Source organism: Emys orbicularis, chromosome 4 (genome assembly GCF_028017835.1).
Source record: "Emys orbicularis isolate rEmyOrb1 chromosome 4, rEmyOrb1.hap1, whole genome shotgun sequence".
In the NCBI taxonomy this organism is placed as follows: domain Eukaryota; kingdom Metazoa; phylum Chordata; order Testudines; family Emydidae; genus Emys; species Emys orbicularis.
The window spans coordinates 156,713,400-156,735,650 of NC_088686.1; the positions used below are offsets into that span (position 1 = coordinate 156,713,400).

The window sequence follows — 22,251 nt, forward strand, 5'->3', positions numbered from 1 at the left end:
TCATGGTTGGCATGGTAGCTGTTACAAAGGCTATCTCACTCCTCCCCTCCGTGTTCTCACCCAGGCTCCCTCAGGTCGCCCTAGGTACTATCGGTCCTTGAGAGCTACCATTGAACCCATCGGTGAAGGAGACAGGTTTGGGATGATATTCCTCCCTACCTATGGGGTGGGACGGCTAACCCAACTCTACAGAAGACTGTCTAAATTTCTCACCCAGTTTGCCAATGATACCCTGGCCATAGAGAAAAGCATAAGTTCTGAGCTGTACCAGCTTCGACTGCTGGCTTTGCAAAACCGCCAGGCCCTAGATTATGTGTTAGCCTCACGGGGCGGAGTCTGTGCCCTTATTGGAGAAGAATGTTGTACCTATGTCCCAGAGTTTTCACAGGATATTAACAAGAATATCTTGTCAGCTGAACAGGCCTTGAACCAGTGGAAGGCCCAGGAAGGGGAACCCACTATTTTTGATTCCCTTTGGGGTTGGTTACCTGGTCTAAGGGGACTAGGGAGAGACATTGTTCGCATCTTGCTCACAGGTGTTGTGATATGTTTTGTCCTTTTCCTTTTGCTTGCTTGCTGTAAAGTGCTCATATGTAAGATTCGTACCTCCCATTCCCCAGAAGTTCCTTTATATTCTTTCATTGATGATCCCAATTGCATGGAGCTTAATCGCATTTTGTCTTTAGAGTATGAGAAAACTCTGCCAAAGGTTTGTTGAGTGTTCTCAAAGGAGGGATTGTTGGTGTCACTAGGCATAGCTACCAGGTAACTCGGGGGAGTAGAAGGCCATAAGTGCCAATGAAACTCCCTTGCTCTGGGTCTAAGTGAACCACAGAACTCCATCTTGTGAACTTTCACCTACTTCTATGCTAACTGCTGAAGCAGAAATGTGATGGTCAGCTTTTCTAGCAGACACCTGCAGTTTCGCTCACAAACACAGTAGAGATAAGGACGGGCGGAAGGGGGAGGGAGAAGCCTCTACATCTTACCCTGCGAAGGCCGAAGATAAGCATACGAATGGGAAATCTTCTAATAAGCCACAATGTGTGTGTCTGCTGTAACTGCTCAGGCAGGGAGGGGTAGTGGGGGAGAAACAGACAAAGCCTGCACAGAAACAGCTTGGAATATAAAAGGGGAAACTTGCTTATATGTGCTGCCCTTGATTAGAGACATGTTGGTCTCCTAGTGCCTATTCAGAGCTCTTGAATAAAGTTGGATTGCTTCTCCTCCTCGGTGTGTTCATTAGTGCGAAGCACACCGGGCAACGAACCCCGCTGTTGCCCCCCTCGGGCCCTTTGGACCGGCAACACAGGGTAAAATGGATTTATTTGAGGTTTGGACCCCACTGGGAGCTGGGTATCTGAGTACTAGAGACAGGAGGACTTCATAAAATGTTTTCACTTAAGCCTGCAGCTTGTGGGGGATGTGGTTAAGACTTGGATCTGTGTTTGCAGCAGGCAAGGGAAAGCTGGCAGGGAAAACAGTCTCAGAGGTAGTCTCAGCACATCGGGTGCAGTCCCAAATTGGTTTCTGTGACCCAACCCGTGACAGTGGCAAAGTTGAGCAGGATCTGTGCACAGCTGATTGCTTTGAAACACTGGTAGTGATTTTAAGTGAGTTTTGGGTCTGGTGGGTGGAGAACAGACAAAGTGGTTACTTGTTTGTTATTTTCTGTTTCCTTATTTTGAGTAAGGGAAATAGGGACAGGAAAAATAAGCAGAATAAGTAAGAGTGAAGATCAGAAGAAGCTGGAACTGCACAAGTTGCAGACTGCCCAGAAAGGCTGAACACTGGGCTCTGGGAAAGTCTTTGTTAACTAAGAAGCCCCTGAGCTGAGTGCAGGCAGCTGCTAAACTAGAGCTGGCCAGACTGGAAGCAGAAGAGAAGGCAAAGGACCGGGAGTTTCAATTGAAGTTCAAAGAAGCAGAGGCAACTGCGCACAAAAGGGCTATGGAAGCAGAGGCAGCCAGGGACAAATTGGCCCTGGAGTTAAGAGACAGAGAAATACAGGCCCAGCTTGAGGCCCAGAATCATGAACTGGCTGTTATGGAGTGGAAGAGACAAAACCCTTCAGCAGCTGGCCCCACTTCCCCAAAAATACACAAATGGGAATGACTATGTCCGCTGTATGATGAGTGACATTGCCAAATATTTCATCACCTTTGAGAGACTGTGCACCCTCCATACAGTTCCTGACAATCAAAGAATGACCACATTGGTAGCAAAATTGACTGGAAGAGCTCTGGACATATTCAATAAGATGCCTATTAATGATGCTTGAAACTATGGTAAATTTAAGGCACTGGTTTTGAAACAGTTTCAGATTATACCAGAAACCTACAGGGTTAAATTCAGGAATCTTAAAAGGGGATCTGGATTGAGTAATGTGGCTTATATAAATGAAATGAGAGATTTGTTAGATAAGTGCGTGAGGGGAAAAGGCATTACAAGCTTGGAAGAAATATGTGATTTGCTTACTCAGGAACAATTCCTGAATATGTGCAGTGATGATGTAAAACAGTATTAGTGGGACAAAAAAGTGGATGCAGTGGGTGGATTGGCTGAGTTTGCAGACTCTTTTGAGCCATCGCAAGTGGCAATTAAACATAAACTGCTGGCAGAGGGGTACAGGGTTGGGGGTAGAGGGGTACAGGGTTGGTGGAAAGCAGAATCACTGTTTTATCCCTATACAAGCAGAGGAGCCCAAGAGGTGCTTTCATTGTAAGTCCACTGAGCGCAGAGGAATAAATGTCCCTTGCTGAGTGGGAACAGGCAGCAGGTAACTCATGAAGCTGCTGCGTCTGAGGGCCAGGCTGCTGCCTCTTTCCACACAGGATTTGTAAAGTTTGCTTCTACACAACAAAGCAGTGAGCATATGCATGCTGTTAAACTTAAGGCGAAAGTACTTCCTAGGATTGAGGGACACGGGTGCAGACATTTCTGTGGTCAGGAGGGACCTGATACATGAGAAGGATTTGTTGCAGGGAAAATGGCAGAATTAGAACTGGTGGGAGGTTACAAAGTCCTTGCACCTTTAGCTAAGGTACCCATGGAAAGTGGTGATTTGCAAGCTGAGCTGACTGTTGCAACAGTGGCACACAATTTTGCACCGTTTCTACAGGGGAATGATTTCTTTGATGTGGCAGAATCTGTCCCAGGGTTGACTTCCAGGAAGATGCAGGTCGACAGGGTACAGGCCCTGCCCTGGGGTGCAGAGAAACATGTACCCCAAAGGTGGAAGTTGGGGTCCTGGTAACCACTGTGGTGGGAACAGACCCCAGGGACTCTGTAGCTGGAAGCAAGCCTAACCTGAGGGAAAGAAGGGGATTTTGCTAGCCAGTGAAGGGTCTGTCAAAGCTGGTAGCTGGGAGCCCACAACTGGACCAGGGTCACCTTCCCTTTTGGGGGACGCAAAAGGGTGTCTGACCCAGAGGGGAACCCAGATAGGCTGCTGTGTGGAAGGGGAAACTAAGCACACCAGGTGGGGAAACTTTTCACACCCTGTGCGAGGCAGTTAGCTTCTACTGACCCTCAGTGTAATTCTTCCACTGAGCTAGCTACTGCCTCTCGGAGACGTGGATTAACTACATCGAAGGAAAAACCCTTCCATCAATGTGGAAAGCATCTACACTACGGCACTGCTGCACACCATAGCTGAGTCAATGTAATGGCCTTAGTATAGACATTCCCTGAATCGATGGGGGAGTTTTCCCCCTTCCTTTTAAAGCTATTTCTCTCTCCTTTTCCAGTCACTCTTCTCCCTCCCTTGTAAAGCTCTTTCCTTCTTTTGATAGGTGAATATGTTCAGAAATGTTGAAATTTCTCCTCTCAGGATAATTCCTTCCTTCCCCTCCCAGGAATGGCTCACTGTCATTTCAATTAAAGGCCGAAATGCTCTGAAACTGACTTGTTTGCCCATGACTTGGTGGCACCACTTTGTTTTTTCTCCCTTCACTTACAATGAGTTGAGGACGGAAGCAGTACCTGCTCAGAACCCTAAATCAGACTTAGAGACGAATCTTTCCCTGTTTGCTAACCACACCAACGTTAACCTTAATACTTCTGTAGCTGCTTCCTTGGGCACTAGAGGTTAAATTTGGCTTTGATGACTTTGAGATTTGCTCCCTGGAGCATCTTTGCTCCCAGGACAACAGGTGTGAACAGGACATCCAATTAATGTTTTTGCCAGTCTAGATCTGCAGCTTTGGGGTGGTGGCTGAGACCCTGGGTCTGTGTTGCAGCAGGCTAGCATGTCTCGCTCAACAAAGCAGGGTTCTAGAGGTCCAGGCTGGCAGGGAAAATGGGATCAGAGGTAATTTCAGCACATCAGTTGACAGTCCCAATGGGGGTCTCTGTGACCGAACCCATTACACTCTGCACTTGGGTTTCCTGCATTTCCAGACAGCATACCAGCCCCTGAGTGATGTGCTATTCCAGTCTGGGTTGCTCTCAATCTCTCCTTTCAAAGTTCTTCTATTGTGGATAACTAATTAAATAACCATTGGAACAGAGACATGAAGTTGAGCATCTCACCCTCCAGGTGGGTGCCCCTAGCCACCAGCTTATAGAATCAATCTCTCTTTCTGGACCTGTGATTCTTCCCGTATTTTGTCCACTGATCTCATTTGGGGCCTGCAGTCCTTGTTGGAATACAAACAAATTAAAAATAATAACAATACAATGATGAACAATACTCCCACAGGCTCTGCAAAATTAAATTGCAATGGGCTGGGAATTGAATTCACCTGTTTCCACTCCCGATTACTAAATAATTATTAAGTTAAACAGATTCAAGAATTGGTTAGGAGTTTATTCATTGCTTTCCTCAGGGCATCCTTCAACTCCGTGTTCCTCAGGCTGTAGATGAGGGGGTTCAACATGGGGATCACCAGCGTGTAAAACACTGAGGCCACTTTGTCTGTGTCCATGGAATAGCTGGAGGTGGGACGTAAATACACGAAGAGGAGGGTGCCAAAATACAGGGCCACAGCAGTCAAGTGGAAAGTGCAGGTGGAGAAGGCTTTGTGCCGGCCCTTGGCGGAGCGGATCTGCAGGATGGTGGAGGTGATATAGACATAGGAGAGGAGGACAGTCACAAGGCTGCTCACTATAATGCAGCACACTAAAGTAAACATCACAATCTCATTGATGTGGGTGTCAGAACAGGAGATCGCCAGCAGCGGGGGGATGTCGCAGAAGAAATGATTGATTATGTTGGAGCTGCAGAATGACAGCCGAAATGTAAAACACGTATATATCATTGAATCCACCATCCCCACAGCGTACACCCCAGCCACTAGCTGTTTACAAAGCTGCCTGGACATGGTGACCGTATAGAGCAGCGGGTTACAGATGGCCACATAACGGTCATACGCCATCACAGCCAGCAACAGGCACTCAATATCTCCCAAAACAATTGAGAGATATAGTTGCACAGCGCAGGCAGTGTAAGAAATGCTTTTCCTCTCAGCTAAGAAATTTTGCAGCATCTTAGGGGAAATTATCGAGGAATAGCAGAGGTCACAGAAAGACAAATTACTGAGGAAAAAGTACATGGGGGTGTGGAGTCGGGGATCAATGGTGATTAAGAAGATAATCCCCCCATTCCCCACCAGGGTGATACCATAAATTAGTAGGAACAGCACAAAGAGGGGAACCTGCAGCTCCGGACGATCTGTCAGTCCTGAGAGAATGAACTCAGTCGCCTCCGAGTGATTTCCCTTTTCCATCTCCTCTGAACAGAGATCAGGCAGCTATAGAGATGTGGGCAGGTGGATGGTGCGGATGTTCACAGCTGGTCATTCTAATTGTTTGATAAAATACACACGGCATAAATACAATGACACACAGGTTAATCATGTCCCACATACGAAGACTCCTGTTCACTAATTCAAGCAGCAAACAGTGACTTGTGACTCTGCTGTAAGAGAATCAGGGTGAAAATCGTCTCAGTCTGAAGAGATTATTTGTTAGCTAAAGAAGGGGTGAGAGTAAAGGAGTCTCAATCTTTCTACTCTCTTTGGGCAAGGTGAGCTCTGTGGTTTGGCATGTCGGTTTGGGGTAAAGCTAATTAAGCTTTTGGGTATTTACTTTAGCCTGTATGAAAACCCAGAGACATAATGGAAAGCACTGGCTTCAGTGACTATGTAATTGCCTATTTTTTCCAAGCAAGGAGGTCGCTCCTTTAGCTGAAGGGGTACGAGTTGGGGCTGAGGCTTTTAGTGCTGGAGGTCTTGAATTCAATACCTGCTGATCACCATGGTGTCTGTGTGTGTGTGTGTGTGTGTGTGTGTGTGTGTGTGACTGTAATTCAGGACAATCGCACGTACCTGTTGAGAAGAGAGAGAGAGATGTGGTGGTGTTTCCCCATCGACAGTAACTGCCAGTTTGGAGCATTTGGGAAGTTTTATACTGAGATGTGTGATCTGTGGGACATGATTCCTGAAGCAGCTGGGAATACCTGAGCTCAGAGAGACACCTAATTAATGCATTCAGTAAACCAAAGCCGCCCTCAGTGTAATTCATGCCCTGGGGATTAATTTGGCTCACTCTTTTCTACTGTGTTGTTAAATGGTGCAATTTCTACCAGAGTTACAGAGTATGAGGTTAAGGGTATATTTCATCCTGCTGTTTTCAATGCAAGCTGAGTGCTGCGTAGAGCTGATCCACAAAGGCGGTTTGTTTGTGGTCACCAAAATCTTTTTGCTAAAAACATAATATTTCAGCTTCAAAATACCACGGGGTTGCATCACATACCACACACCACCATGGGCCAGGCTCCCAGGCTGGACTACATCCCCAATGATGCATGATGGTCTCTCCTCTTGCTGAACTGCCCTGGAACATCACCAGAGTCCCACAGACACGGTTTAGGAGTGACAGGAGTTTGGCTTTTTTGATTAAAACCTTATAATTTCCAGGGAAAAGATAATTTAATGGAAAAAATAGTCAAATGGAAAATCCAATTTCCCATAAAAAAAAACTTCTCAAGAAAAATTTTCCACCAGCCTTAGCAACAAATTTGGAATCAAAGGAACAGAAAGTTAGAAGCAGGTGAGACATACTAATTGTTTGCAACTGTAGCTGATATCTTCTTAGTCATTCCTAGTTTCAGAATCACCTCATAATCCTGGCCCCAACAGTTGGAATGTAAAACTTGTAAGATATGTAAGAGTATCCCAGATTATCTAGTTATTTATACCACACCAATCACCATGGTATCCTATGTCCTTCCGTTGCTAGGTTACTCCCCAAAATACAAAAGATAGGTTCACTCATTGTGCTTGATGGAGACCACATGATGAGCAGAGGAGCTCAGGAGGAGACCACAGCGTGCTATGGACTTCTGCAGTTCACAAAACTATCCCTCTTGCACGCCTATTATCTGCACACAGAGCTCAGCTTTAAGATGCTAAATAAATCTATGAGTCAACTAGAAATAGTCATGCTCTCATCGCAAATATTAATACAATATTTTTTGATAATGTATGTTAAGTTATAAGATTGCACTGTATCATGTTATTAATTCATGTTCCAAACTGAGGCTGGCAAACTGGTCTGTCTCAAACATAGAAATGGAAAAGGGTATAGAACAGGGAAACAAACGAAGCCCAAAAAGGTGAGGAAAAACAGCATGGAACATCCTTCTACATAGACATTTTTTCTTCCGGTAACCAGGTGGAAATGGTTCTCAAAGGGGGGATAGGACTATAAAAAGTAGGGGTCAGACATCCCAAGGCACACCCCTCTCTCTCTCTCTGCCTGCCCATTGATTCATTGCATCTGAAGGATAAATGAAGCAGCCATTGGACTATGGAGGGGTCCTGATCTAAGAAGTTTGGTTAATAAGACTGCTGAAAGCATGTGGTGAGGAAACATTTGCTTTGAATTTCACATCATTTGCTAACTTAGGGTATGTCTACACTACGAGAGTAGTTCGATTTTAGTTAAATCGAATATGTGGAATCGATATTACAAAGTCGAACGTGTGTGTCCACACTAAGGACAGTAATTCGACTTTGTCAGTCCACACTAACGGGGCAAGCGTCGACATTGGAAGCGGTGCACTGTGGGCAGCTATCCCACAGTTCCCGCAGTCCCCGCTGCCCATTGGAATTCTGGGTCGAGCCGCCATTGCCTTCTGGGTAAAAAAATGTGTCGAGGGTGCTTTTGGGTAACTGTCGTCATCCAACCGTCACTCCCGCCCTCCCTCCCTGAAAGCGCCGGCGGGAAATCAGTTCGCGCACTTTTCTGGTCAGTGACAGCGCGGACGCCACAGCACTGCGAGCATGGATCCCGCTGTGACCATCGCTGCAGTTGTGGCCGTTGTCAACGCATCGCAGCTCATCATCGACCTTTCACTGAGGCAGATAGAGAGAAAGCAGGCGAGGAGGCTACGGCACCGGGGTCAGGACCTGAACTCCGAGAGTAGCACACGCCTGTCTGAAACCACGACACCCAGTGCCGAGGACATCACGGTGGCAATGGGTCTTGTGGATACTGTGGAACGGCGATTCTGGGCCCGTGAAACAAGCACGGACTGGTGGGACCGCATAGTGCTTCAGGTCTGGGATGAATCCCAGTGGCTGCGAAACTTTCGCATGCGGAAGGGGACTTTCCTCGAACTTTGTGAGTTGCTGTCCCCTGCCCTGAAGCGCAAGGACACCCGGATGCGAGCAGCCCTGACTGTCCAGAAGCGAGTGGCCATAGCCCTCTGGAAGCTTGCAACGCCGGACAGCTACCGGTCAGTCGCGAACCAGTTTGGCGTGGGCAAGTCTACCGTGGGGGTTGTTGTCATGCAAGTAGCCAAGGCAATCGTGAAGGTACTGCTGTCAAAGGTAGTGACCCTGGGAAACGCGCAGGCCATCATAGATGGCTTCGCCGCGATGGGATTCCCAAACTGCGGTGGGGCTATAGATGGGACTCACATCCCTATCCTGGGACCGGACCACCAGGCCAGCCAGTACATCAACCGAAAGGGCTACTTTTCAATGGTGCTGCAAGCACTGGTGGACCATAAGGGACGTTTTACTAACATCAACGTTGGATGGCCGGGCAAGGTTCATGACGCTCGCGTGTTCAGGAACTCTGGTCTGTTTAGAAGGCTGCAGGAAGGTATTTACTTCCCGGACCACAAAATAACTCTTGGGGATGTGGAGATGCCTACAGTGATCCTCGGGGACCCAGCATACCCGCTAATGCCCTGGCTCATGAAGCCCTATACTGGCGCCCTGGACACAGAAAAAGAACTGTTCAACTACCGGCTCAGCAAGTGCAGAATGGTGGTGGAGTGTGCTTTTGGCCGTCTCAAGGGGAGATGGAGAAGCTTACTGACTCGCTGTGATCTCAGCGAAACCAATATCCCCATTGTTATTGCAGCTTGCTGTGTGCTCCACAATCTCTGTGAGAGCAAGGGGGAGACCTTTATGGTGGGGTGGGAGGTTGAGGCAAATCGCCTGGCTGCTGATTACTCCCAGCCAGACAGCCGGGAGATTAGAAGAGCCCAGCGGGACGCACTGTGCATCCGGGAGGCTTTGAAAGACAGTTTCCAGACTGAGCAGGGTCACCAGTGAATTTTAAGTTTGTGGACTCAGAACCTGAACTTGCCACCGTTTCTTTAACCAGTTACCGTTGACTATCCTCTCCAGTTACATACCCCCTTCACCCCCTTCCCAAAAAATAAAATCTGTTCTGTTTTGTTAATGAACACCGTTGTCTTTATTACTGTTTTCGCGGGAATGTTTTAAACCTGGGACGCAGACTGTGGCGGGGTGCGGGTTTACTGTTGTGATGCAAATGATGCTTCTAAACTCCAGGAATGACGGGTTCCGCAGTGGTGGACTGGTTGTTTCAACAGAGCCTGCCAGCCCTCCTGGGCGGGACAGCGTGTATGTGTCGGCTATGTGACTGTCTGGCAGGGGGAGGAGGGTTACAGCTCCCCTGCTGCGGGGCTCTGTGATGCATTAGATCTGTAACTGCCCTCCCCCGCCACAAAGTCACAGAGCAACCCCCCCCCAGAACACGAAAACCACCTCCCAGATTGAACAGGGTCACTAGTCACTGCACTGGGTATGTGTCCTGATCCTGGACCTGACCCCGCCTCTGTACCCTGGTAAAGGTGACTGTCCTGTCCAATTACCATGCCCCTTCCCCTCGTTCAGACAGACTCTCCTCCAAAATAAAATCATGGAAACAGTAATTAACAGAAACGAATATTTTATTATGAACCAGACATGAAACGTGGGGGTTGAAACTTGCACGGGGGCTTCTGTGAGGTGTGTAGGAAAGGACTTTTAAAATTTTGGGGAATGAGAGCCTTCTAGTGCTAGAGCAGTCTGCAGGGGTTGACTGAAAGTTTTAACGGCCCTTGCCGCCCCTCCTTCTTTGTACTTTGGGTGAGGGGGGTGTGGGACTTGGTGGCGGGGGAGGGCGGTTAGAGATAGACCGCAGCGGGGCTCTGTCCTCCTGCCTCCGGTCTTGCAGAACATCCACAAGGCGCCGGAGCGTGTCCGTTTGCTCCCTCAGAAGTCCAAGCAGCTTTTCAGTAGCCTGCTGGTCCTCCTGACGCCACCTCTCCTCCCGTTCCATGACTGCTCGGTGCATTTGGGACAAGTTCTCCCTCCACTGTGTCTGCTGGGCTGCCTGGGCTCGGGAACAGCTCATTAGTTCTGAGAACATGTCCTCCCGCGTCTTCTTCTTCCTCCTCCTAATCTGCGCTAGCCTCTGGGAGTGTGCTGACAGGCTGGGTTGGGAGACAGTCGCAGATGTGTCTGTGTGAATGGGAAAAATGGAGTGAATTCCTGAGACAGATAAATGAAGTTGTGTACAAAGAACCTAGTCTTTCTCTGTGAACAAGACCATGCACTGCACCTCTCACATGCGCACTCAGGACAAGGTCGAATTTTCGGCCATCGCCTTCAGTGCCTGGGGTCCTGCAGTGGTCTTGCAGTTATCTGAGAAGCGTGGCAGGACACCTGAACTTCTGTAGCGTGCAATCATGGTAAGCCGTAGACTTCTGGCTGCTTAAAACTGTACTAGTAGCACTGGCCTCCTTTCACATTGAAAGCAATGCCAGTCTCTGCTGCCAGCAATCAGGACAGCATGAACTATGCCCCTGTCCCACCCCCTCGCGGCTGTTCCAGGGAAAGATCCCTGTATGCTGCCCCTCTCCCTCCACCGCGTGGCTGTAAAGCAGTCCCAATACTAACATTCCCCTCCCTAATTCAAAGCAGGGCGTAATGAGCGACATCACCCTGCTGAGGATCTCGGAGTCCCAGAGGGAAAGGATGTTTCGAGAAAGCCTTCAGAAACCAGGGCCGTTTGCCGCTATGCTCTGCAGGGCGATGATACCAGACTATCTGATGGTGTCGTGGCGCGGTAACGTGTCCTACCACGGAGGGCCCACTAAGATCGCCCTACCCAGGAACCTGATGAACAGGCTGGAAATGTACCTTCTGGAGACCTACGAGGAGTTCTCCTATGAGGATTTCGCCTCCATCCCCGGCCATATTGACCGGATTTTCGCGTAGGTGCACTGGGACTAAAGAGTGGAGCGTCTTGGGCAGCATAATCATGACTTACCGGACATTGTAAAAAAAAATTTAAATACTTGGGACTAAATTGTGAAGAGCCTAAGGCAGACAAATCATGAAAAACCCTTTGTTACGATTGTAAATATTCCAGTTTTTTTGCAGTTAATTGTTTACATGTTTAAGCACTTTAATAAACAGCCATTGTTAATATTATAAATATTCTAGTTCTTGTAAAAATAAATGTTTAGATATTTAAAGCACTCACTGCTTGATCCTTCCCCTGATTCTGTCTCCGGGGTAAGGGATGGGGACGGTTGGTAGGGGATCTCGGTAAGGGTGATGAAGAGCTCCTGGCTGTCGGGGAAATCAGCGGTGCCAGCGCTGTCGACTGCCTCGTCCTCCTCATCTCCTTCTTCATCTTCCCCGTCCGCTAACATGTCCGACGAGGAACCTGCCGCGGACAATATCCCATCCTCAGAGTCCACGGTCAGTGGTGGGGTAGTGGTGGCGGCCGCACCTAGGATGGAATGCAGTGCCTCGTAGAAACGGGATGTGTGGGGATGGGATCCGGAGCGTCCGTTTGCCTCTTTGGTTTTTTGGTAGCCTTGTCTCAGCTCCTTGATTTTCACGCGGCACTGCGTTGCATCCCGGCTGTATCCTCTCTCTGCCATGGCTTTAGAGATCTTCTCGTAGATCTTTGCATTCCGTCTTTTGGAGCGCAGCTCTGAAAGCACGGACTCATCGCCCCACACAGCGATGAGATCCAAGACTTCCCGATCAGTCCATGCTGGGGCCCTCCTTCTATTAGATTGCATGGCCATCTCTGCTGGAGAGCTCTGCATCGTTGCCAGTGCTGCTGAGCTCACCACGCTGTCCAAACAGAAAATGAGATTCAAACTGCCCAGACAGGAAAAGGAATTCAAATTTTCCCGGGGCTTTTCCTGTGTGGCTGATCAGAGCATCCGAGCTCGGACTGCTGTCCAGAGCGTCAACAGAGTGGTGCACTGTGGGATAGCTCCCGGAGCTATTACCGTCGATTTCCATCCACACCTAGCCTAATTCGATATGGCCATTTCGAATTTAGCGCTACTCCTCTCGTTTTGGAGGAGTACAGAAGTCGAATTTAAGAGAGCTCTATGTCGAACTAAATAGCTTCGTGGTGTGGACGGGTGCAGGGTTAATTCGATGTAACGGCGCTAAATTCGACATAAAAGCCTAGTGTAGACCAGGCCTTAGGTACAAGTTGAATTCTAGCTTTATTTTTCTTGTAGCCATGTCTGACTTCTATGCGTCCCTATTTGCACTCACTTAAAATCTATTTTTGTTGTCAGTAAACTTTGTTTTATTGTTGTATCTAAAACAGTGTTTAAATAAAAGTGTCTGAGAAACTAAGTTGCATACATATTAGTGCTACGAAAGAAATAATGGACAATATATCTTGTATTGTCCAGGAGAGGACTGGGCAGCACAGGATGTACGTTTCTGGAGGGAAATCGAAGACTGGGGAGTGTGTTGGAGTCACCCTGCAGTATAACCAAGGGTGGTGAGAGCCTGAGTGTAACCCAACTATTCCTGGCCAGGCTGCAGTTACACACACACGCTCAGGGTGTGATTTGTTTGTTTGTGGACCAGTTGGAAGCCACTTCAGCAAGGCATTGCAAGGTTGCAGGTGACACAGCTGTTGCTTCGTCTGGGTTGGACCCTGGTATGTCACAGCTCCCTCCCAATTCTTTTGTTAATTTTATTTATTTCCTAGAATTTATAGTCCTAAAAACAGAGTTTCGGAGTAAAACTGCAGAGCAATGGGGGCGAGGGTGGGGGAAAGGATAGGACAAGAACCGATGGACTTCAATTGCAGCAAGGGTGCTTTAGGTTGGACATTAGGAAAAACATCCCAAGAGTGAGGGTGGTTAAGCACTGGAATAACTTGTCCAGGAAGGTTGTGGAATCTCCACTGTTGGAGATTTTTATCAGCAGGTTAGACAAACACCCGTCAGGGATGGTCTAGGTAATACTTAGTCCTGCCATGAGTACAGAGGACTGGAATAGATGACCTCTCAAGGTCCCCTCCAGTCCTATTAATCTACGGTCTCAGAAGCAGGGGTGGCTCTAGGCACCAGCAAAGCAAGCAGGTGCTTGGGGCAGCCCATTTGTAGGGGCGGCAGCAGGCAGAGAGCCAGCATGGGAGCTGAGAACCAACAGGGGGCCCTGGGAGCTGTAGTTCCTTGGTTAGCTCCCTGCCTATAGAGCCAGCCCTCGAGCAGGAAAAGAACTACATTTCCCAGCATTCCCTTGGCCGCTGTCAACAGGAAACGGGGGGGGGAGGGAGTGAGGTAGCTGAGCCATGCTGCAGCTTGCTGTGAATGGACAGCTCACTGCTAGAACGGGGTGGCACTGTGAACGGAGAACAAGTGTGCCCAAGGAGTAGAAGGCTTTGCCCCACATATCCCCTTCAGAAGACTTCCCCAGCCTGGATTAGGGATACTGGTGTGACCTCGCCTGGCTGCTCCCAAAGAAAGAATTGGGTGGACTAAATGGACAGTGCCCCTCTCTATCTGGAGCCTAGCAAGGGAGGTACGTGGATCCCACTAGAATTTAAAATGAAAAGTAAGGGAGGGGAGGCTCTGGACCTGGGCAGCTTTAGATACAGTACCAGGCACGTAGGAGGATTTCCAGATCTGAGCCATGGAAGCAGAAATTGACTTTTCCTTTCCAGATTTAGCTAATATTCAGAAAGGGAATCTAACACCTGCCTTCCAGATTTGAACACCTCAACATTCAGGAGTGCTCAAGCTCAATTTGGGCAGCTGTTACTTCATTTCTCCCAAATCAAATATACTGATCCATTGTAACTTGCTGTAGAAAAAGTAGAATAAATTGAGCAAGAAATGCTTCCCAGTGGTTATTAGGACTGGAATTGCTATTTTCAACAGCCATTGCCTTTTTTTTTTTTTTTTTAGTTTTTTTTTTTTAGTTTTTTTCTTTTAGTTTTATTTGTTTAAAAGGAAGACAGTGATATTGCATTGGCAAATTCCCCATAGAAAGAAAGAGTGGACCAAAAGAATAATAAAGGCACCTCAACTTTTCCTCATTTATAGAGGACAGTCTTATAATATGCATCCAGATATCCTCCAATCACACAAGCTGAAAATTGTTCCACTTTATTGCAGTTCTGTAACCATATGGGAACCAATCCTGTCTGTGTTCTGTGCACATCTAAAATTCCTGCTGAATGACCCGCCCTGGGAGCGAGTTACCAGTGACCCAGGGCTGGGGCAGAAGGAGGGTGCAGTTGGCAGGGGAGAGCCCAGGGCTGGGGCAGCAGGGGGTGCGGGTGGAGGGGGGAGAGCCCAGGGCTGGAGCAGCAGGGGGTGTTTGTGGGGGGGGCACTGGTGGGGGGGAAAGGGGGAGCCCAGAGTTGGGGCAGCAGGGGGTGCAGGTGGGAGGGGAGAGCCCAGGGCTGGGGTGGCAGGGGGGTGCGGGTGGGGGGAGAGCCCAGGGCTGGGCCAGCAGAGGGGTGCGGGTGGGGTGGGAGAGCCCAGGGCTGGGGTGGCAGAGGGCTGTGGGGGGTAGACCAGGGCTGGGGTGGGGGCAGCCAAACATTTTTTTGCTTGGGGCGGCAAAAAACCTAGAGCCGTCCCTGCTCAGAAGGAGCCCTGCACTGGGAGGAGGGGGGATGCTTGTCTGAGCACTGGGTCAGGCAAGGGACACAAACCTGCCTAGACTTGACATTCAGCTCCACTGTACCCCCCCACCACATGCACACACATGACATGGTGGTACCTCTTTGTTTTTCCTCCCTTCACTTACAATTAGTTCAGGATGGAAGCAGTACCTTCAAATCAGACTAAGAGTTGAATCTTTCCCTGTTTGCTAACCACACCCACATTACCCTTAATACCGCTGGAGCTGCTTCCTGGGATGGCTTTGAGATTTGTTCCCTGGAGCATCTTTGCTCCCAGAACAACAGGTGTGCACAGCACATGCAATTAATGTTATTGCCGTGTCTCTCCTTGTGGAAATGGAACACAGAGGGCCAGAGCAGCAGCTGGTCTGGATCACTGTCTCGTCCATGAGGTCTTTTGAATATGATACAAAACTGAGGTGAATGTATTCCACTTCATGTGTTGGTCACCTCTCCAAAAGTCTCTTTAAGTAATTTCCCAGCATTGGGTCATGAAAGTGTGTAGAAATGGGTAAATTTCTTCTGGACTAATAATTTATTCTGAAAAACAATACAGTTGGGGTTGACCTGAAACTCTTCACAAATGTGTTACAAAGTCTTCTAAAAGCCTTTTCCCAAAACAATGCATGTGTGTGGGGGGAGGATTTAGGTGCGGGCCACAAAGCAGCCACGGGTAGGAGGTGGTGATGCTCCCTCTCTTTGTAATTTTTAGTTCAATAGTTGTGGTGTTCACCTGTGAGGTGGGAGATCCTGGTTCAATTCCCCCTTCTGTTGAGTGCTGGGCAAAGATGTGCACTTGGGTTTCCTGTATTTACAGAAAGCATCCCAGCCACTGAGTGGTGTGCTATTCCAATCTGGGTTCCTCTCGATCTCTTCTTTCAAAGTTGTTCTACAGTGGATAACAAATTAAATAACCCTCGGAACAGAGACATGAAGTTGAGCATGTCAGTGCCCCAAACTACCAGTGTATAGAGTCATTCTCTCTTTCTGGCCCTGTGATTCTTCCTGTGTTTTATCCAAAATGCAACAGCTTCAATGGGAGAGAATGAGGCCATATCTACGCTACTGGCTAAATCGGGACTACTGCGATAGATGAAATGGTGTTGATCAAGTAAGCCTGGGGCAGACATGTTAAGTCAATGGGAGAGGTCTCACCTGCGGAAGTCTGTACTCCACCTCTCTCAGAGACTATGTTCCATCATGGATCTTTCTCAGGGCCGGGCTACACTAACGCTGTTGGCTGATCTATGTTACACTACTTCAGTTACGTAACTCTCCCGGTGACATAGCACGGTGTGGACACCGCTGTAAGTCAGACCAACTTAGTCAACTTGAAGTAGCGTAACTGAGATCAACTTACAGCAGTAGCATAGAGCAGTCCCGAGAATGATGCAGGACAGAATAGAACCGAGTCGCCAGGGCACTGACCGGCAATGTGGGAGACCCACTTTCAAATTGCTTCTCCCCATCAGACAGAGGGGGAATTGACCTGGATTTCCCACATCCCACAGGAGTGATCTAATCACTGGGTTAAAGTCTACAAGGGAAGCAGCACCATTACCACCTCTTCCATCCATTTTGTCAGTCTGGCCCTACATTATCTCTGCTTTTATATTGAAAAGTATCCAGGAAGGAAAGGAAATGTTCCATTTCTGGTCATGCTAAATATTTCCTTCGACCCCAAAGGAAATTTTTGTCAATGTTTTATATTTGCCAAGCATTTAGGGAATTTTCAGATTTGTTTCAGGTTGAACTGAATTTGTTTTTCAATTTTTTGTAACCACCCATGAACTCGAAAATCAGCTATTGGCCCAGCTCTATCCATTTCTCACTCACAGTAACCAGAGCCGAACAATTTCCATAACCCCTATTCTTCAGAGTCCATAATACTTTCCAACAGAACTAAGAGTAAGAACTCACAGCTAACCTGCTGATGTGGTATATACATCTAGTATCTGACATGACTTTTTCTTTCTGTTTAATTTATATGGTAGAGAAAACTCACCCTTTCCATATTATTTTGTATTCAGTTCAGTGCAGATTCTCACAGAGGACGCACACACACCATGCTCTCTTTTGGAAATGTTACCCTTGTTCTTATTTGTTTTGTTGGTCCCTTAACTTAAAATAAAGGCCATTGTGATGGAAATCACCTTTCTCCTCCACATGCATTGTCACCTGGTTTGTATCCATCTCAACAACAACCCCACAGAGGACATAAAGGGCTGCAGAGGATCAGGAGGGTGTGCAAAACGCCTTTTTCATTCAGCCATAGAAATCACACACTTCATACTTGCAACTGCATAATGAAACCAAACCCACTACAAAGCAGAGGGAGATAGATTTGATGCCCCCCGCTTCCTTCCCAATACAAATAGCTCTGTGCTTTCAAAGCACATCACAGATATTCACACATGTGTAACAGGTGCCTCCTGGAATTTTGCTGGGGCAATACCCTAATAAAGCCCCGATCTTAGTTGGGGCCTGCAGGCCTTGTTGGAATACAAACAAATTAATAATAACAAGAATACAATAATGAACAATACTATTACGGGTTCTGTGAAATTACATTGCAATGGGCTGGGAATTGAATTCACCTGTTTCCACTCCCCATCACTAAACGAGTACTAAGTTAAACAGTTTCAGGAATTGGTTAGGAGTTTCTTCATTGCTTTCCTCAGGGCATCCTTCACCTCCGTGTTCCTCAGGCTGTAGATGAGGGGGTTCAACATGGGGATCACCAGCATGTAAAACACTGAGGCCACTTTATCTGTGTCCATGTAATAGCTGGAGGTGGGACGTAAACACATGAAAAGTTGGATGCCATAAAACAGGACCACAGCGATCAAGTGGAAAGTGCAGGTGGAGAAGGCTTTGTGTCGGCCCTCGGCGGAGCGGATCTGCAGGATGGTGGAGATGATATAGACATAGGAGAGGAGGACAGTCACAAAGCTGCTCACTAGAATACAGCCAACGAAGGCAAACATCACAATCTCGTTGATGCGGGTGTCAGAGCAGGAAAGCGCCAGCAATTGGGGGATATCACAGAAGAAATGATTGATGATGTTGGAGCTGCAGAATGACAAATGAAGTGTACAAAACGTGTGTATCATTGAATCTATCACGCCCACAGCATATACCCCAGCCACCAGCCCTTTACAAAGCTGCCTGGACATGGTGAACGTGTAGAGCAGTGGCTTACAGATGGCCACATAACGGTCATATGCCATCACAGCCAGCAAGAGGCACTCAACATCTGCAAAAGAGAGAAAGAGATACATTTGCACAGTGCAGGCAGTGTAAGAAATGCTTTTCTTCTCGGCTAAGAAATTCAACAGCATCTTAGGGGAAATCATCGAGGAAAAGCAGAGGTCACAGAAAGACAAATTACTGAGGAAAAAGTACATTGGGGTGTGGAGTCGGGGATCAATCGTGATTAACAAGATCATCCCCCCATTTCCCACCAGGGTGATACCATAAATCAGTAGGAACAGCACAAACAGGGGAACCTGCAGCTCCGGACGATCTGTCAGTCCTGAGAGAATGAACTCAGTCGCCTCCGAGTGATTTCCCTTTTCCATCTCCTCTGAACAGAGCTCAGACAGCTACAGAGATGTGGGCAGGTGGATGGTGCGGAAAACCTGTCTCTTCTCTGTAGTGAAGTAAGTGATGATAAATGGATATCAGTTTCTTAATGGACATGGGTACCCGCTCAGGGAAGGGCTTAATCCACATAGCCAGATGTTCACAGCTGCTCATTCCAGTTGTTCAATAAAATACAAACTGCATAAATACAATGACACACAGGTTAATCATTCCCCACACACTAACACTCCTGTTTACTAATCCGAGCAGCAAGATGTGACTTCTGTCTCTGCTGTATGAGTATCAGGGTGAAAATCATCTCACTCTGAAGAGATTATTTGTTAGCTAGAGAAGGGGTGAGACCAAAGGAGTGTCAATCTTTCTACCCTCTTTGGGCAGGGTAAGCTCTGTGGCTTGGCATGTCGGTTTGGGGTAACACTTCCTTACTGTGCTAATTAAGCTTTTTGGCATTTACTGTAACCTGTATGAAAACCCAGAGACATAATGGAAAGCACTGGCTTCAGTGACTATGTAATTGGCTATTTTTTCCAAGCAAGGAGGTCGCTCCTTTAGCTGAAGTGGTAGGAGTTGGGGCTGAGGCTTTTAGTGCTGGAGGTCTTGAATTCAATACCTGCTGATCACCAAATGTCTGCGTGTGTGTGTGACTCTGATACTGGACAATTGTACGTACCTGCTTAGAAGAGAGAGAGAGATGTGTTGGTGTTTCCTCATCGATAGAAACTGCCAGTTTGTCGCATTCGGGAAGTTTTATACTGAGATTTGTGATCTATGGGACATGATCCCTGAAGCAACTGAGAATTCCTGAGCTCAGAGAGAAACAGAACCTAATTAATGTGCTCAGTGAACCAAAGCCACCCTTGGTGTAACTCATGCCCCGGGGATTAATTTGGCCCACTCTTTCCAACTGTGTTATTAAATGATGCAATTTCTACCAGAGTTACGGAGTATGAGGTTGGGGTAGATTTCATCCTGCTGTTTTCAGTGCAAGTTGGATACTATGTAGAGCTGATCTACAAAGGGGGTTTGTTTGTGGAGACTGAAAGCTTTTGGCTGAAAACTTAACATTTCGGCTTGGAAATACCACTGGGTTGCATCCAATACCACACACCACTAATCTCTTCCATGGGCCAGGCTCCCAGGCTGGACTATATCCCCCATGATGCATGATGGTCTCTCCTCTTGCTGAACTGCCCTGGAACATCACCAGAGTCCCACAGCCATGGTTTGGAGAGGAGGGGAGTTTGGCTTTTTTGATGGAAATCTGATAATTTCCAAGGAAAAGATAATTTCATGAAAAAAATTGTTGAATGGAAAATCCAATTTCCCATCCAAAAACCTTTTCTATTTAAATTTTCAATCAACCTGAGAAACAAGTTTGGAAGCAAAGGAACAGAAAGTTAGATACAGCTGAAACATACTAATTGTTTCAGAATCACCTCATTGTCCTGGCCCCAATAGGTGGAATGTAAAACCTGTAAGAGTACTACAGATCATCTATCTATCTATCTATCTATCTATCTATCTATCTATCTATCTATCTATCTATCTATCTATCTATCTATCGCACGCCAATCACGATGGTATCCTATGTCCTTCCCTTGCTAGGTTACTCCCCAAAGTAGGAAGGATATGTGCACGCATTGTGCTCGATGGAGACCACATGATGACCAGAGGAGTGCAGGAGGAGACCACAGCCATCTGCCCTCCATTGTTAATTTGGTGCTTCTCTGTAAAGCTGGAAATGACCAGTGTTCCCTCTAATTTTTTCCATGCATGTGCAGATTGAATGTTGTTATGTGCAGCACCAATATTGAGGCCGTTTATTGTGCATACTAAACCTAGATATAATGTATATTTTTAAATGTTCATAGGTATGGAGGAAGAAGAAAAAAGAATGTTAAGCAGTGCATCTTGTTAACTATCCCTTGTTTTAAGATGCTTATTTAATATGGAAAGAAAATCAACACTGCCCTTGGAGTACATGTATTTTATCATCCTTTCTAACAACTCAAGCTAGTAAACACAGTAAAATGGGGCATACTGAAAACAGGTATATAAATAAATCAAAGTCATTATGGTCATTAAGTGAAAGCATACAAATATACACCAGAGGCCCAATTAAATAACCTACTCCTACCATAGACCACAATATCTTCAGGGAAAACTGCTTTCAAAAAACGAAGCATCTGCGAGAACACTAGCATGCTACGGACTTCACAAAACTATCCCCCTTGCATACATATTATCTGCACACAGAGCTCAGCTAGGGCTAGGGAAGTAAAACATCAAGTGGTTGATGATGGGTATTTTAAACGAGTGTTTAGGACCCACTCAGTGCAAGTGCAACAGAGCCCTGTAGAAACAGGCGAAGTTCTCCTGGTTTCACATTGTGTGTGTCACCAAGTTAAAAACTTGGAGTAGACTGACTCATTACGTTTTGTCCCAAAACAATGTGTGTGTGCAGGGGGAGGATTTAGGTGCTGGTCGCAAGACGGTCACCGTAAGAGGTGGTGATGGTCCTTCCCTTTGTAATTTTTAGCCCAATAGTTGGGGTGTTCACCTGTGAGGTGGGAGATCCGGGTTCAATTCCCCCTTCTGTCCAGTGCTGGGCAAAGCTATGTGTGACACTGCACTCCATATGCTTTATGAAAATATGCTTCTGAATATGACATAACTGGAATATGCTTTATGCTAAGTGCCCCATGTAACATATCATTATAAAGATCATAATCTACTAAGTGTGTTCATCCGATTTCTTTGCATGGATTATTTCTATGTCTGGAGTTAGGAGAATAAGATATAAACTTGTATCACTGATGGAGACATATTAAGTGGAGGCCATTAAGGGTTCTTCAGAATCTATGAACTGTGAATGGCTCTGTTTACCTGCAAGCCTTTCAGGCTATGTGTGGGCCAACCCAGGAAGAATGGAGACTGGGGTCTTACAGTGACATGTGACCATGTCACCTGATACTGAAATCCATCTTCAAGCTTGTACTTTTCCAGAGGGAGGTGGAATTCCAAACAAAGGTTTCCCACCTTAGGGAAGTTCTATATCAAGTTGGGAAGCAAACAATGAGTGTCTTCAGCTGGCGTAAGAGACGGCCTCCCCCACCACAGAGATACCTGCAAGCACCTGGAAACAAAAGGACTGTAACCACAGGAGTGGTTGACCTTTTCTGACCTGGGTCCAGTCTCTTTTATCTGACCTGAGAAGGATTTTACCTGAAGTAACAACTGGGATGAGAAGTTAACATTTTGCAATGTTTTGCAATTGATTTCTGGGTGTATTAAGCTTAGCCTTGCATGTTTTGCTTTATTTTACTTTGTGATTTACTTTGTTCTGTCTGTTACTACTTAAAACCACTTAAATCCTACTTTTTATACTTAATAAAATCACTTTTGTTTATTTATAAACTCAGTGTAAGT

The 22,251-nt window shown here is 46.9% G+C and overlaps 2 protein-coding genes and 1 pseudogene across 2 annotated transcripts; all 3 read right to left on the reverse strand.

Annotated features, from left to right (window-relative positions):
• LOC135877972 (up-regulator of cell proliferation-like) overlaps nucleotides 1-22,251 on the reverse strand; it is a 778,396-nt pseudogene that overhangs the window by 694,210 nt on the left and 61,935 nt on the right.
• LOC135877440 (olfactory receptor 5AR1-like) lies at nucleotides 4,791-5,729 on the reverse strand. Its single transcript, XM_065402873.1, has one exon. The coding sequence runs from the start codon at nucleotides 5,727-5,729 to the stop codon at nucleotides 4,791-4,793; it is 939 nt and encodes a 312-aa protein (XP_065258945.1).
• Nucleotides 17,859-18,797, reverse strand: LOC135877448 (olfactory receptor 8U9-like). The gene has a single exon (XM_065402883.1). The coding sequence runs from the start codon at nucleotides 18,795-18,797 to the stop codon at nucleotides 17,859-17,861; it is 939 nt and encodes a 312-aa protein (XP_065258955.1).